Source organism: Vulpes vulpes, chromosome 10 (genome assembly GCF_048418805.1).
Source record: "Vulpes vulpes isolate BD-2025 chromosome 10, VulVul3, whole genome shotgun sequence".
Classification (NCBI taxonomy): Eukaryota; Metazoa; Chordata; class Mammalia; order Carnivora; family Canidae; genus Vulpes; species Vulpes vulpes.
This window is the reverse complement of record NC_132789.1, coordinates 79,859,418-79,873,512: the sequence shown is the minus strand read 5'-3', so window position 1 is coordinate 79,873,512 and position 14,095 is coordinate 79,859,418. Positions and strand designations below refer to the sequence as shown.

Sequence of the window (14,095 nt, the reverse complement as noted above, 5' to 3'; positions counted from 1 at the left end):
GGCGCTCCCCGCGGGGCTAGAGGGACGGGCTGTGACTCCGAAAGCGGCAGACAGCGTCCCTTCCCTATGCCTCCGAATCCTGCTCTAGGTCCATGACGTCACTTTATGTGCAACCAGTCTAGAGCTTTCTTCTGCGGGGTGCGCCCAGTGGACAAACTGTGGAACACATCCTCCGCCCCCCCCCCCCCCCCGGAAGGAAAGTGCTTCCAGGAAGTTCTGTGTCTGAGGCGGATGCAAAGGACAGATGCGGTGTGATTCATGGAGGAGCCCTGGGGCATCCCCCCTCCTCTCACTGCTGTGCGACCACAAGCAAGGTACTGAGCGCCTCTGAGGGTCAGCCGTTTCCAGCAGGTGGACAGGGTTGGACTAATCGATCCTTGCCAGGGGCTCTGAAGGCTGCACTAGCTCACGGGCGCCCAGTGCACCTTCCTGTTGCACCTCTCCGTCAGGCTTCATCTATGCCGGGATGGGTGCAAGGACCCGGGGAGGGCTTCCTGGAGGGGGTATAAAGCTGCCCATGGTCCTCACATTCAGGTTATCAACTCAGTGCAGGCGCCAAAGGGATTCTGGCTGCTGGTAAGACGATGTCCCAGGGCGCTGCCCAGCAGGCTCCCAGCAGGCACCGGCTCAGCTGGGAACTGCATCCTTCTGTCCTTCCTCCTTTGTCCTGCTGGTTGGAGCTCCGGCAGCCACACTCTGCCTTGAGGTGACTCCAAGGCGGGACATGTGCTGCCAAAACCCCAAGGGGCTTCCCTGAGGAGCTCCCCACACAGCTCTGGGTCGGCTGCCCCTGGCTTTCTTGGAAGAAGACAGAAGCCGTGGACACCTGAGGGTTCAGCAGTGGAGCATCTGCCCTCAGCTTAGGTTGTGATCCCGGGGACTTGGGATCGAGTCCCACATTGGGCTCCTCACAGGGAGCCTGTTTCTCCCTCTGCCTGTGTCTCTGCCTGTCTCTCTGTGTCTCTCATGAATAAATAAATAAAATCTTAAAAAAAAAAAAAAAAGACGCAAGCCCTTGGATGTTTAAGCCATTGTCATTAGGGTTGTGCTACGTGCCGGACACAGGCCAGGCTACTATTATCGCATCAGACTCACATAGGGTAAGGAATCACAGGGATGCAGGACTGTGGGGGCACCAGCCAGGGGAGTGGGAACTGTAGCACCCCTCCCCTCAGGCCACGGGGCAGATGCAGACCAGGGCTGAAGGGCAGGGGCTGGTGAGGCTGTGGGGTGTGGTGGGGGGAGCAGTGCTGGCCAACCCCCTGCCGCAGTGCGGCATCTTGCTCTGCAAAATAAATGCCCTAAACACAAAATCCACCCAACGCTGCTCTCTGTGAGGCTACAGGTCCCCAATGGCCACCAGGGCTGCTGCTGGCCGGGATTTGCCAGGGCACTGCCCCTGAAGGTGGCCCCAGTGAGAAGCATGTCCTGGAAAGGGCGGTGGGCACGGGGGGTGGGGCGGCGGTTGTCAATACTCACGATGTCACCACCAGCTCCACACTTCACACCCAACTCTGAGCCCTGCAGTGTCTTCCAGGCAGTGGCCCTGGGGAGCTCCACTGCCAAGATCTGTGAGAGGGATGATGCCCTGTCAATACCCTGCATGTGGACCCAAGAAGCGCCCGCAGGAGCTTTGCCAGCAAAGCACATCCAGACACAAACTTCCGGCTTGAAGGGGCTGTGGCCATCACCACAAGGTGGGTAACCTGGGCTCCCGGGGGGTATGGCCTCCGAGGGACGTCTCCTCCAGCTGGGCTTGCATCGCACCCCCTTCCGAGCCTCACGTACGCTCAGGCTCAGGGCCCTGGCACTGCTACAGGGCGTACAAAGCCAATGGTGGGATCCGTGGGTCGGGGCAATGGCAGAGGGCACCGCCACAGGGTCAGCTGTGATCCCTCACAAGTGCTGTTGATGTCCTGACCCTGAGACCTCCGAATAGGACCTTCCTTAGACATAAGGTCATGGCAGGTGGGTGTAGGTAGGATGAGGTTACAGTGAGTAGGGGATCCTTGGTCCAATGTGACTGCGTCCTTATCAGGAGAGAAGAGCCACAGAAACGTGCAGGGAGAGGACAGCCTGTGGCAAGAGCAGCAAGGCTGTGTGTGCACGCCAAGGATTCCCCGCCACCACAGGAAGCTGGAGAGAAACATGGGACGCGTTCTCCCTCCGGGCTTCTGGAAGGAGCAACCTCAGCAGCTCCCTGACTTCAGGTCTGCAGCCTCCATGACGTGGACGCCTGATTTCTGTGTTTCTAGCTTGTGGTTATTGATGCGCAGCCCAAAGGCCGTGATGCAGGTGGGATGAGCCAGCACAAGTGAGGGCCCTGGGCCCCCTTGGATCAGACAGACCCAGTCCTGCTTGAATGCTCAGGGGGCCGGGCCATCAGCCGGGGCTCCTGTGCTACTGCAGGGTGCATCTTCCCTCATCCCGGGGGTCGGCCCAGGTGCCAGCCACTCATGGCACCTGCGGAAGCAGCCCTGGACCTCTGGACCTAGGGTGGGCCCCTGGGACAAACTCGGGGAGCCTTGACAGCAGCCACCTAACCTGTGAACTGGGGCAGGGGGAGAGGCATGCTGCAGGACCGCAGGGGAGTGGTGCTCCGGGGACCGTCTGCAGTGAGGGGAGCGGGGTGCTGGGCTGGGCCTGGGATAGGGTCAGCTGGTGAGGCAGGGGACGCTCAGGTGTCCTCACACCATGGACATGGGGATCCACCGACTGACTGTTCCTGGGACCCATGCTCCCCTGCCCCCGGGCCCCGGGCATCCCCATGCTCACGTCTGTATGAAAATGAGCTACCTTGGAATCTCGAATCACATGGAACTTCAGATACTCCTTGAGCTTGTCCTTGTTGTCTTGGTTGAACAGGAAATCCTGTTGTTCAGGGGGCAGGGCTTCCAGGGCTCGGTCACTGGGCCAGAAGAGAGTGACTGGAGTGTGGATAGGGTCAGTGATGATGCCTAGCAAGCCCAGGTCCTGAAACACAGGGATCGAGGTGTGCACCTCAAGGCCCGGCCATAGGGGACACAGGGGCTTTCTGGGACCACAGCCAGTGTGTGGCCCCGGGGCTGTCCCAGGGCTCCTGGGACTCCAGCTGGTGCAAGGCTGATGGCCTGTCACATTCCAACAGGCCCGACCCGCATTTTCTTCACCTGCCTAACAGAAAGTCAAATTCTGGGCTTTTGTTAATAGAAAAATAACCTTTCACAAATGTATGTGTGTGTGTGTGTGTCTGTGTGTGTGTCCACTGCCCGAATGTTTTAATTTCTGGAAGATCCAGTCAGTATTTCCCCCATATTTAACTTAAAAAAAGTGAAACTTGCACAGTATTGAGATACTCTGTGTATTTATAAGGTTTCCAATCACATGGCCTCAGAAAAGAGAAGGCCAGGAGCATGGAGAGGCATCGTCTAGACAGTGTCTGTGACCTGGGCATGGCCTGCCCCTTGGGCCTGCAGGTTTTCCCGACAGCCCTATAAGCCTTATTATCATCCTGTACTCAGGCTGAGGTTTGCTAGCTTGCTATGAAAGCTGGTGTTTGGCCAGATGAGATGCTCAGATCGGGGGTGGTGATGAGGTTCCGAGGCCAGGGCACCAGCAGCACCATGGAGTTGCGTCTTGGGTGCCTTGAACCCATTGGGAAGGGCCCCTCAGGGCTGAGCCCCAGACTGTTGTAGACATGGCTGGTCTGTGCCGAGGTCCAAGGACCGGGCCACAGGGGTGTGGCAGGGGCTCTGAGGCTGCCCTGGGGCCTTTCAGGGTGGTGGATAGACGGGGGAGCTCGGTGGCCTGCTCCCCTGGGTTCCCCTCTGAAACCTCTGTCTGAACAGTTTCTCTCTACTCAGCTAGTGGGAAAGCATCTGAAGCCAGGAAGGCATGGTCCTAAATGCGACTTGCACTCACGCCACAGGCATAGATTTTCCACATCTGTACTCAGGGCCTGCTCATTTCGCAATGGAGGAGACAGTCCCAGACGTGAGCCCTCGTTCAGGGACTGGAGCACCCTAATTCCCTCCCTTGCTCCAGCTTCCAACACAGAGTGCACTGGACAGCTAAAAGGCCCCACACTGTGTTGGGGACGCGGTGGCCGAGTGTGACCCTGTGCTGTGGCACACCAGGATTCCCCACGCAGATCCCACAGCTGCCTCAGATAAAACACCGAGTGGCCAAACAGGACGCCAAGCACAGCAGCAACCACAACACACAACAGTCCAATCAACAAGGTCCTGAGGTGCCGGTCCCCTGGGCCTTTACCTGCAGCAAGCTGCTGAACTTGGTGTAGCCGTGGTTTATCGCCACTGTCGTCAGGTTTTGCTGAAAGACAAGAAGTGGAATGATGAGTTTCCTTCCATGGCCCATGAAACACTTTCACAGAAGCTCAGCTGGATGCAATATGCCTGGGTCCAGGTACGCAGGCAGAGTGGTCGACACCCACTCCACCTCCAAGCACCCGTCCCTTTCCAGGTCCCACGGGCACAGGCGCTTCTGTGACTTGGTCGTGGGATTCAAAGTTGCCTTTGCTCTCGATTGGAAAGGAGTTTTATTCCAAGTTTGGCTTGACTGATATCTATCTATCATCTATCTTTTAAACGCATTTATTTATTTATCTTAGAGAGCATGTGATAGTGGAGAGGCAGAGGGAGGGGGAGAGGGGTATCCTTAAGCCGAGCCTTACTGAGTGTGCAGCCCGAGTGGGGTTCCGTCTCACTGCCCTGAGGTCATGACCTGAGCTGACACCAAGAGTCAGACGCATAACCGGCAGAGCCCCCTGGGGACCCCCTGTCTGTCTGTCCTTTACCATCTGTCTCACCCAGCTACGTGTGTTTTCTCTATCTTCCAAGTCTGTGCAAGACCACGTAGCCTTGGGGAAACCAAAGGAAAGCTGATAAAACCCATTTATCTACTTAAATTAGATTTTTTTTACCCATTTCCTTCTTACTAGAATTATATTCATCAGGGTTTTTTTTTTTTTTTTCATCAGGGTTTTAATGGTAGCTTGAGGTGGAAGCAGGAAAATGAAAATGTCTCCCCATGACACGTCCACATCAGAGCTGTGACAATGACTCATGAGCATCATGGGTTTCTGCTGAGGGCTGACGGAGGTCACCTACCAGAACCCTCCCGGAGGCATCCTTGGGGGTGACCAGCAAGTTCTGGGGGGACAGCAGTCTGTCTATGATGTGGATGATTCCGTTGGTGTTGATGAGGTCACTGGCCACGATCCTTGCTTGATTATTTATGTACACCGTGTCCTAAATCAACCAGAAAAAGGGAATAGGAAATGAGCGCAGAGAGAAAGAGACACGAGATCATGCCTTCCAGGTTGCTTTACCCACAGGCCGAGTGGTCGTGCGTGGGGACGTTTACACAGAGCCTGGGGCAGAACTTGAAGATCCGGGTTCCTCGGACACATTCGTGTGTTATGATTGTAGAAGGAAAGCTGGGACAAAGCTATGGCTCCCGCCTAGGCAGCTCCTGGCACATGACCACCCGCAATGGTCAATTTGCCGTGATCCTCAAATATGGGATAACGAGCACGTTGAGGTGGCTCCTGTCCCCCACAAGGTGTCCACACCACCCTCTCTCCCCGCTACATGCTTGTTTCTCTCGGCTGTGGATTCCGCAGCCACCACGTGCTCCTCCGCTGGGAGTGAGGCCCAGTGTCCAGTGGCCCCGCCCAGGCCTCTTCATCCTTGTCTGGCTTCCAGCCTAACCCCGTCAACTGCTTGCCTGAATTTTGATCCCAGCGATCCGTACTTGCCATGTGACCTTGGGCGAGGCACCTGCCCTCACTGAGCCCCGTTCCCTAACTTATAAATTGGACAAAGGAGTAGTTTCTATGTCCTGGGCTTATTTTGAGGATGAAGTAAGTTGGCGCACGCCGGGTACTTAGCGTGCTACCTGCCCGTAGGAACCCCTGAGCTTGCACTGTGCGCTGTCACCACTGTTCCTTGCGGTGCCGTTCTGCAGGGGAGGGGAGGGGAGGGGACGAGAGGGGCCCTGTGGGTGGCGGGTATTGTCTTGGAGCCCTGGGGTGCTTCTCACCTGAGACACAGAGATGACGATGCGCTCCCCTTGCAGAGATGTAACATTCGGGGTCAGCCGCAGGTTCTCCAGGAGCAGCTGTTGGCAGGCGACCACGTGGTAGCGCAGTACCTGGGGCATAAGGCCCTGCCTGTCCCAGTCTCTGACCTGTGGGAGAGGGGGGTTGCTCGGGGGACCTGGCTGTGGCCGCCCCCTGACCCCCGGGCCCCCCTAGACCTCCCTCCAGGCCCCTGAGCACCCCAGAACTTCCCCCGAGCCCTTCCTGACCCCCCCGGGGCTCCTGAGCCCCCTGGTTCTCCCTGAACCCCCGGAAGGAGGCTGTCATGCTGTGGCCCAGGCCTGGTGACACGTGCACGGGGTCCTCGCCAGTGCCCTGTGTACAAGGCAGCCTCGCAGCAGGAGGGCCCCAGGGTCCCTGGCCTCACAGTCACCTCAAGTGTGGTGGGGCCCGGAGTCCCGTGTGCAAACTGCAGGGGACACTGCATGGTACCCCCCGGGGGCACCGGGCCCGATGTAGACCTGCAGTGTGGACACCATCATGGCACTTCCCCATGTGAGCCAGCGCATGAGCACTGTTCACCATGAACAAACAGCAGGATGAGGAGGAAGAGCCACAGATCCTCATGGTCTCACAAGATCCCTCCTGACACTTATTACAGAAAAACTATTGAACGTCCACATCCTCCAATAGGTATTTGTGCAGTTGGCTTCAGGGCGTCCAGAGCGCGTGCATGGGGGGTAGTGTGTGCGGAGGGGTGCAGGCTCTGCAGTCAGCAGTCCGTCCTTGCTCCCCACTTGTTAGTCCTACGGCCTCAGGACGGCCTGGCCCGCAGAGTGGGGACGGCAGCACCCAGCTGACAGCGTTGCAGTGAGCTAGCCTGGGCCGGGTCCCAGACACAGTGTCTGGCACACTCGGTACATGTCTGCTACCTCATTATATGCCAACGGGTAACCCAGCAGGAAGAGTCCCAGTGAAGCTTAGGATGCTAGAGGCTCTGGTAAGGTCCGCAAGAAAAAAGACTTATTTAAATTACTTTAACCCAGCTTTGCTTTTCTCTTTCTTTCTTTTTCTTTCTTTCTTTCTTTCTTTCTTTCTTTCTTTCTTTCTTTCTTTCTTTCTTTCTTTCTTTCTTTCTTTTTCTTTCTTTCTTTCTTTCTTTCTTTCTTTCTTTCTTCTTTCTTTCTTTCTTTCTTTCTCTCTCTCTCTCTCTCTCTCTCTCTCTTTCTTCCTCCCTCCCTCCCTCCTTCCCTTCTCTTCCCTTCCCTTCCCTTCCCTTCCCTTCTTTCTTTTTTGTCTATGGAAGGTTTGGATTATTTAAGAATTGTTAAATGTTTCCAACCTCCTACTCTACACAGGAATGTAGGCCTCTGGCCATTGCATCCCCAAATCCACTTAAATCCTTTCCCTCTATAGGGCCCCTATGCTGAGTGGCAGCCTGCATGGCAGGCTTGCATCTAGCTCATCCTAAACCTTCTGCCCAGAAATGTCTCCAGCATTGGGTCCAGGGTGACACCCAAGCACCAGGTGCCAGCCAGTCCCAGACCTCTTCTGCTCGCCTTCACACTTACCCGAGGCTCCTCATCGAAGGCTGTGGATAAAGGTGCAAAGACGGTGAAGGGGCCTGGGCCGCTCAGGTCTCGGACAGAATGTTCCTGTGGGAAGGAAGTTGGGGCCACATCCTCCTTAACATCATCATGGGGACGGGGTTCCAACAAATAGCAGACAGAGTTGAAGGTGGCAGAGCCAAGTGATCACCAAACTGGACACTCTGTGTTTCATTTAGTCTTGAATTCAGTCATCCCAATTCTTTTAATCTAATTTAGTTGAATTTATTAATTTACTTAGCAAGAGCACATGAGTGGGGGAGGGGAAGGGCAGAGGGAGAGGGAGAGACTCTCAGGTGGCTCCCCACTGAGGGCAGAACCTGATGTGGGGGCTCTGCCTCACGGCCCTGAGATCATGACCAGAACTGACATCGAGAATCGGATGCTTAACCAATGGAGCCGCGCAGGTGCCCACATTCATTCCAATTCGATATTATTGAAATGTTTATTTTCATATGGTCACAAAAATAACATATGCTTGTTGTAATAGAGACTGGAAAAGCCAGCATGGAGGAGGAAATGAGCACCCTAATCCCACTGCGCTCTCTGGACCTTATGTGGATGCACAATGCGTGTAAAGATCTCACTTACTATCTTCACCCAAAGACTCAGCCAATCGCCCCAGTGACGCTTCCTTCCTGGTGTGACGGCCGTTTGTGCGCACGCCGCGTGCTCATGTGTAGTATGGCCCAGGGTGGCATTGGTTGCACACCTGCTGCCCGTGCCCACTCGAAGCCCAAGAAGTTCACAAGTGACCAACAGGGACCCTACTTCAGGAGTTCAGCTCCCGGACTTCCTTTTCTCATCCCCAACCTCAGAGGCCCCATCCACTTGCATATCTGGCTGCAGACCCCAGCCCTTCCACTCTCGATACACACACATCCTTACCAGCAGCTGGAAGAAATACTGTGACGTTTTTGGGTTCTTGGGAAGCTCCTGGAAACAAAGATGGGGTAGGGCCACTTTAGCTCTGGGAGTCCTTGCAACAACAATCAGGGCTGTCACAAGACAATTTCTCTACGGTGGAGACTCTCTGTTATATTTTCATCAGGAAATCTGCCCCAGGAGGCCTTTCTCAAGTCCCATCCACAGGCCCCCACGGATGTTCAGAACGACTCTGGGGACGTGCTGTGAGTTCCCAAACCTTTCTGGAGTCACCATCTGATTCATCAGAGAAAGGGCCCGCCATTTCCAGGAGCAGTGGAGCTTTCAGTGCATTTTTAAAAGTTCAAATATTAAAAAAAAATCGGTTATGGGGTTTGTGGCAGATTTCATTTCTCCATGAACAAGAATATTCTTGTTAGCCACAGTGCTGCAGTCCCTCTTGAAACCAGATAACAGAACATCCACGTTATAAAGGGGTAGAAACCCACAAGGGTCACACAGCCTCATCCTTGGTGTAGATGTTCATGTGCATGCACACACCGGGCACTGCAGGAGCCACCACAGCAGAGTCACCTGTCACATACGTTACCTCTGATAACAACTCGATAGACTTGGTACCATTAATATTTGTTTTATGAATTAGAGAGCGGACATGTAAAGAGATGATGTCAGTACCCAGGGCCACATCTCTAATGGGCAGAGTTGAATTCCAACCCAGGGGCCTCTGACTTGGAGAATTCCCACTGGTACATACAACCCCTTTTCACTCCCAAGTGACATAAGAACAGTCTTTCACATTTTTGTAGAGTTTTACGAGCCACAAGACGCTTGCCTCTTCCTTGGGGAGCCTGGATTTTTAGCACAGTGCGGGGGGTGTTGGGTTAACTTGATAGGCACATGCCTTTCCTTACCTGGTAGATGTTGCCACGGCAGGTGAACCCATCCCCGATGTAGTTGGGCTTGCAGGTGCACGTCCTTTCTTCTCGCCCCGTGTGGTTGCACACGGCAAATTCACTACAGCCACCATTTTTCTGGTAACATTTCCAAAGGGGGTTGGGGGTCAGACCAGTGTGTCTCCCAGTGCCAATATTCACGAAGCAGTCTGCACTGACATTTATTTTTTTGACGTATTCTCTGACTTGTTTGCAGAATTTGCCCCTCTCCTGAACTCATGTCTCAGTTCCTAGATTTGGAAGGGCCATTTATCCACACACCATCCCGAGATGCTCGAGTCCCACCCAGCAGATCTCCAGCCCCGTGCAGACAGGCCCAGAGGTGCCACATGGAACGTTTCTTGGCCAGAAAGTCACCAATCCTGTCTGACAATTCCCAGCTTTCGGCTTAAAGTCTAATCTCGTAAGAGCCAAGGAAACAGTCGTCAGCTGGGAGGCTATGGGTAGAAAACAGACAGGACACGCCATCCTGGTTCCACAAAGGGCCTAAACCACTGGGAGCTGGGATGGAGAGCGAACATGGAAACAGCAGAGCAGCTTTCAGAGCGGATGCCCGTGGGGGCCCCGGGAAGGACTGTGTAGCCCAGGCTGTTTCTAAAGTGGGGAGAAGGTAAATTCAGGAGAAAGAACCTTGCGGGGATGATGGGCAAGGAAGGCAATGGACCCAAACTCTTGCGGTGAACGCCTCTGACCTCCTCTTCCTCCAGCTCGGCTCCTGGAGGCCCTGGGAGGTGGCACCCAGCGGGGGCGCTGCCTGACTCCTGCCCTGCTGCCGGCTCCATGAGCTCTCCAGACTGGCCTCCTACAGACCACTCACCATCTCCCCCAGGTACCCGGATTTGACTCTGGGTTTGGAGCTGCCACCGGATGTGGACACTGTGTAGGTGCAGTACGGTGGCTCCCCTGCACGGACCCAGCCCCCACCGAGGGCCCAGGACCGACCCCTCCCTGCCACAGGGCGTCATCATCTCAGTCCACACGGAGGCCTGGGACCTTGCGCCCTCCCGACCAGGCAGACGTCCCCCCCCCCACCTGGCGGACACCCTCCCCACTTGGCTGACGCCCTCCACAGCACCCCTTCCTGCCCCACGAGCCCTTCCCGGGCCTTCCGCACTCTTCACCTCTACTCGGGTCCCCACACTCTCCACCTCTCCCCACAGAAGTCTATCGGCCTCTCTATCTGCCTCTTTGGAGAGGGACTATCCCGCAGACACTGTGTCCTGCACCCCAAGGAGCTCTTCCTGCCTCACCCTCACTTCAGGGGCTCCAGGAGTGGGGTGCTGGGCGGGGGTGGGTGTGGGCAAGGTGTTGGGCTTATTGCTCTTCCTCGGCTGCCTCAGAGCACCTCAACTCCCTCATCCTTCCCAGGCCCCCCCCCCAACCCTGCACACTGGGAACCCCTGACCCCTGACCCAAGCAGGTGCCTGGCCACCACCTTCCCCTCTACATGGTTGTGGTCCTCAGGGGCATCGACACCCCTGTCAAGGGTCTGCCTGCCGGGAAGCACTCTGCCCCCACGTGACCCCATCCTGCCTTTGTCTCTGTCAAGCCCCTGCCCTCGCCCACCCCTCCTCTGACTGCAGGGCCCTTTCCTCCTTGGAGCCACTTCTTCATCCCTGCATTCCCATCCACTTGCTGGGCTCCCTGGCCGCCCTGCTCCCCACCCGTGTCCCACGGGATGGCCCCACAACTGCCCCCCTAGGCTGGCCTGACCCCAGGGTGCTGCCACTCGACTCCCTTCCAAGTCCTTATAGGACTACTCAGGCTTCCGTGCTCCTCCAGCGCCTTTAAATTCCTGTGTCCCCAGAGAAGCCACTTGATACCCTCATGGTCCCTGCACCTGTCAGCCCCTGGCCCTGGCCCCCAGCTCACCCCTCAGCCCACACCCCAGGGAGAAAGGACACACAACCACCCCAACCTCCCGCGGCAACCCCCCCCCCCCCCCACCGTTCCCCAGGCTGCTTTCCTTCCTAAACAACTAAAGGGGCCACAGGGGTCTCTCCTTGCTCAGGGCCAACTCTCTACAGGAACACACTAGGCGGCTTGGTCACTGATGAGCTCCCAGTGCCCACATGGGCCTGGTACCCAGGGGACAGCCACCGACCCGGGGGGAGTCACCCGAACCAGGTGTCCCCAGATATGGAGACATTCGAGCACCTAGGTCCTCGCAGGACTAACAGGGCTTTGGAATGTGGTCAGACAGGCTGATTCACAGTCAGCGCTACGTGCAGTACGTGACTAGGAGGGACAGTAACTGGCTGGCTGACTGACCAATTGAACCGACTACCTACCTACCTGGCTGCCTGCTTGGTTGACCCACTAACCTCCTACCTGCCTCCCTACTACTGGCCCTGTGCCTTAGGGCTCAGCAGGGGGCTCTGGGCCCCCTCCTCCTCACCCCTGTACCTTCCTTCCTCCCCTCACAATCCACCTTCCCTCCTTCAGGAGGCATTTCCTTCTCTCTACTGGGTCATACTCATCAGCAGGAAAACATACTTTACTACAAGCACTGCAAGATGTGACCAAGGGTGCTGCCTTCGAGGGAGAGGGACACGGGTTCAAGTTCTAACCACGCTGTGTGCTCACTCAACACCTAATAAGTCTGTCCATGTCCTCAGCCCTGGGGTCATGAATGTGACCTTGTTTGGAGAGTCCCTGCGGAGGTGACTAAGGACCCCGAGGTGAAGCAGGAGGAGTCTTCAGGGCCTGACTAGGAGAGGACCTGACACCTGCACAGAGCTGGAGGCCATGCGGAGAGGAGGGGAGGCAGAGAAGGGGTCTCTCCAACGACAGCTGGAACAAGGGGGAACTGGGCCTCCTCCTGGGCCACCCCGGCCAGGCTGCTGCCACGTAGCCCCATGTTTGACTCACCGTAAGGCAGGTGTTGATGAGCGTGCAGACCTTCCCGTCTCCGGTGTATTTGGGCAAACAGTTACAGACTGCCTGTTGGGGTTGGGGGGGAGCAGGTTACTTCCCCAAACACTGTGCAGGCTTCACACTCAGTGCGGCATGGCCATGGCCATGCCACAGGCATCTCTATTTGGTATGGGGGTGTCCAGCTGCTGTGGGAACTGTCACCTTATAGCCCAGCTTTGCGGCTGAAAAGCCATGGCCATGTGGCTCACCCCGAGGTCTTGGTGTCTCCGTGCCCATGGCGCCCGAGTGGCAGGGGCTTTGGAACCACTTGAGGGGCACAGGTAGAAACAGAGCCACCGTTTGGCCCAGGAGGTGGGGGGATTCCAAACTGAGGGAGGGGACACCATCTGCAGGAGCCTGGGGACAGTCTTCTCACCCTCATTGCTGCGGTGTTCTGCTTAGAAACTCGCAGGCACAGAGCCAGGGGGCTGAGGCCCAGCCATGCTCTGGCTACCACACCGTGCACCCCCGGGGCAGGGCACCTGGTTCTGGTGTGTCCATCAGCCAGATGGCTTTTCCAGTCCACATAAAGCCTCTCCCCAGGACAGGGGCTTGGGTGTGATGTCCCCGTGTTGGAGTCTGAGGTCACGGCCAGGGCCAGGTGTCCACTCCTCTGCTTCTTCCTTCATTATGTGCCCTGACCTCAGCCCCTGACCTCTCCAAAGACCCCACCCTGTCCCTGGCCGCTGTCCTGGTCTGAGGTCCTGTCTCAGAGGTGCGGTGTTCCTCTCATGGCCTTTTAGGTCTGGAGGAGGATTTGCAGACAGCCTGGGCACCATGTGCTTCGAGGTGTTCCTTTCTCCACAGGTGGCTTGACAGAAGAGCTCTGCTGAGCCCTAAAATATGTCTAAGATAGTCCACCACTCACTTTGCTGGGTTCCCCAGACATACATGTAGTTCTTTCAAAACAAGTGTGATTTTTTCTTTATTTTTGGGTGCTTTATGCACCTGCTTGTACTGCCCCTTGAGACACCCGGTACTGAGGTCGGGGGCCTAACGAGGTCCATAGAACATGCCCTGGGGACTTCACTTCGTCGTGCAGCTTCTGATGGAGCTCACTGCCTGGCCGCTATGCTGGCTCCAGCTGCACGGTGTGCTGTGCGGAGTGATACACGGCTGAGAGGGCTGAAAACCGCCACGGTCTGCCATGGCCTATGTATTTCAGAGCCTTGGGCCAGGGAAAAAGTGTGGAATTCAGACCTCAGAGAGCTGAGCATTGTTGGAAACTTTCTAGATGCTTCTGCAACTATGTGGTGTTGGCCGCTGTTTATGTCTCCCCCGTGGGAGGAAACCACTTCTTCTGGGGACCCTGTCTGCACTCACTGCCACCACTTCTCAGTCCCAAAGAATGGCCCCTGGGAATTCGTTCAGATTTCCCCATAAAGGATTTGTTTTACTCTGCTGGTGCTCACAGACCTGTTCTCAGCTCCCTCCCTCAGGTCTGGGTCTGAAGACACAGGAATTTGGTCAATTTGGTCGGAGGAAGTCCTAGGGCCCTGGCAGGCAGAGCTCACCTGGTTGGGTCCGGTCTGCGTGCACTCTGCATTCCTGTGACAGCCACCGTTGTTCTCCAAACACGGGTTAATCTCTAAAACAAAAAGCCAATGCTTGGCATGAAAATCAAGGCTCCTTTTCAAAGTAGAGACACTTGAGGAACCAGGCGGGCCAGCTAACTGAACCAGGGGAGGGGTGTC

At 56.2% G+C, this 14,095-nt stretch overlaps 1 protein-coding gene across 3 annotated transcripts in view; it reads right to left on the bottom strand.

The window, feature by feature from the left end:
• The window catches only part of STAB2 (stabilin 2), a 139,524-nt gene that overhangs the window by 25,479 nt on the left and 99,950 nt on the right, over positions 1 to 14,095 (bottom strand). For all 3 annotated transcript variants that reach the window (XM_072724744.1, XM_072724741.1, XM_072724743.1), the window contains exons 43-52: positions 13,916 to 13,989; positions 12,357 to 12,428; positions 9,444 to 9,563; positions 8,536 to 8,583; positions 7,612 to 7,695; positions 6,043 to 6,189; positions 5,109 to 5,249; positions 4,252 to 4,311; positions 2,797 to 2,973; positions 1,480 to 1,569 (exon numbers count right to left, since the gene is read on the bottom strand). In XM_072724744.1, the coding sequence (XP_072580845.1) occupies positions 1,480 to 1,569; positions 2,797 to 2,973; positions 4,252 to 4,311; positions 5,109 to 5,249; positions 6,043 to 6,189; positions 7,612 to 7,695; positions 8,536 to 8,583; positions 9,444 to 9,563; positions 12,357 to 12,428; positions 13,916 to 13,989 (1,013 nt within the window). The remainder of the gene's footprint in view (positions 1 to 1,479; positions 1,570 to 2,796; positions 2,974 to 4,251; positions 4,312 to 5,108; positions 5,250 to 6,042; positions 6,190 to 7,611; positions 7,696 to 8,535; positions 8,584 to 9,443; positions 9,564 to 12,356; positions 12,429 to 13,915; positions 13,990 to 14,095) is intronic.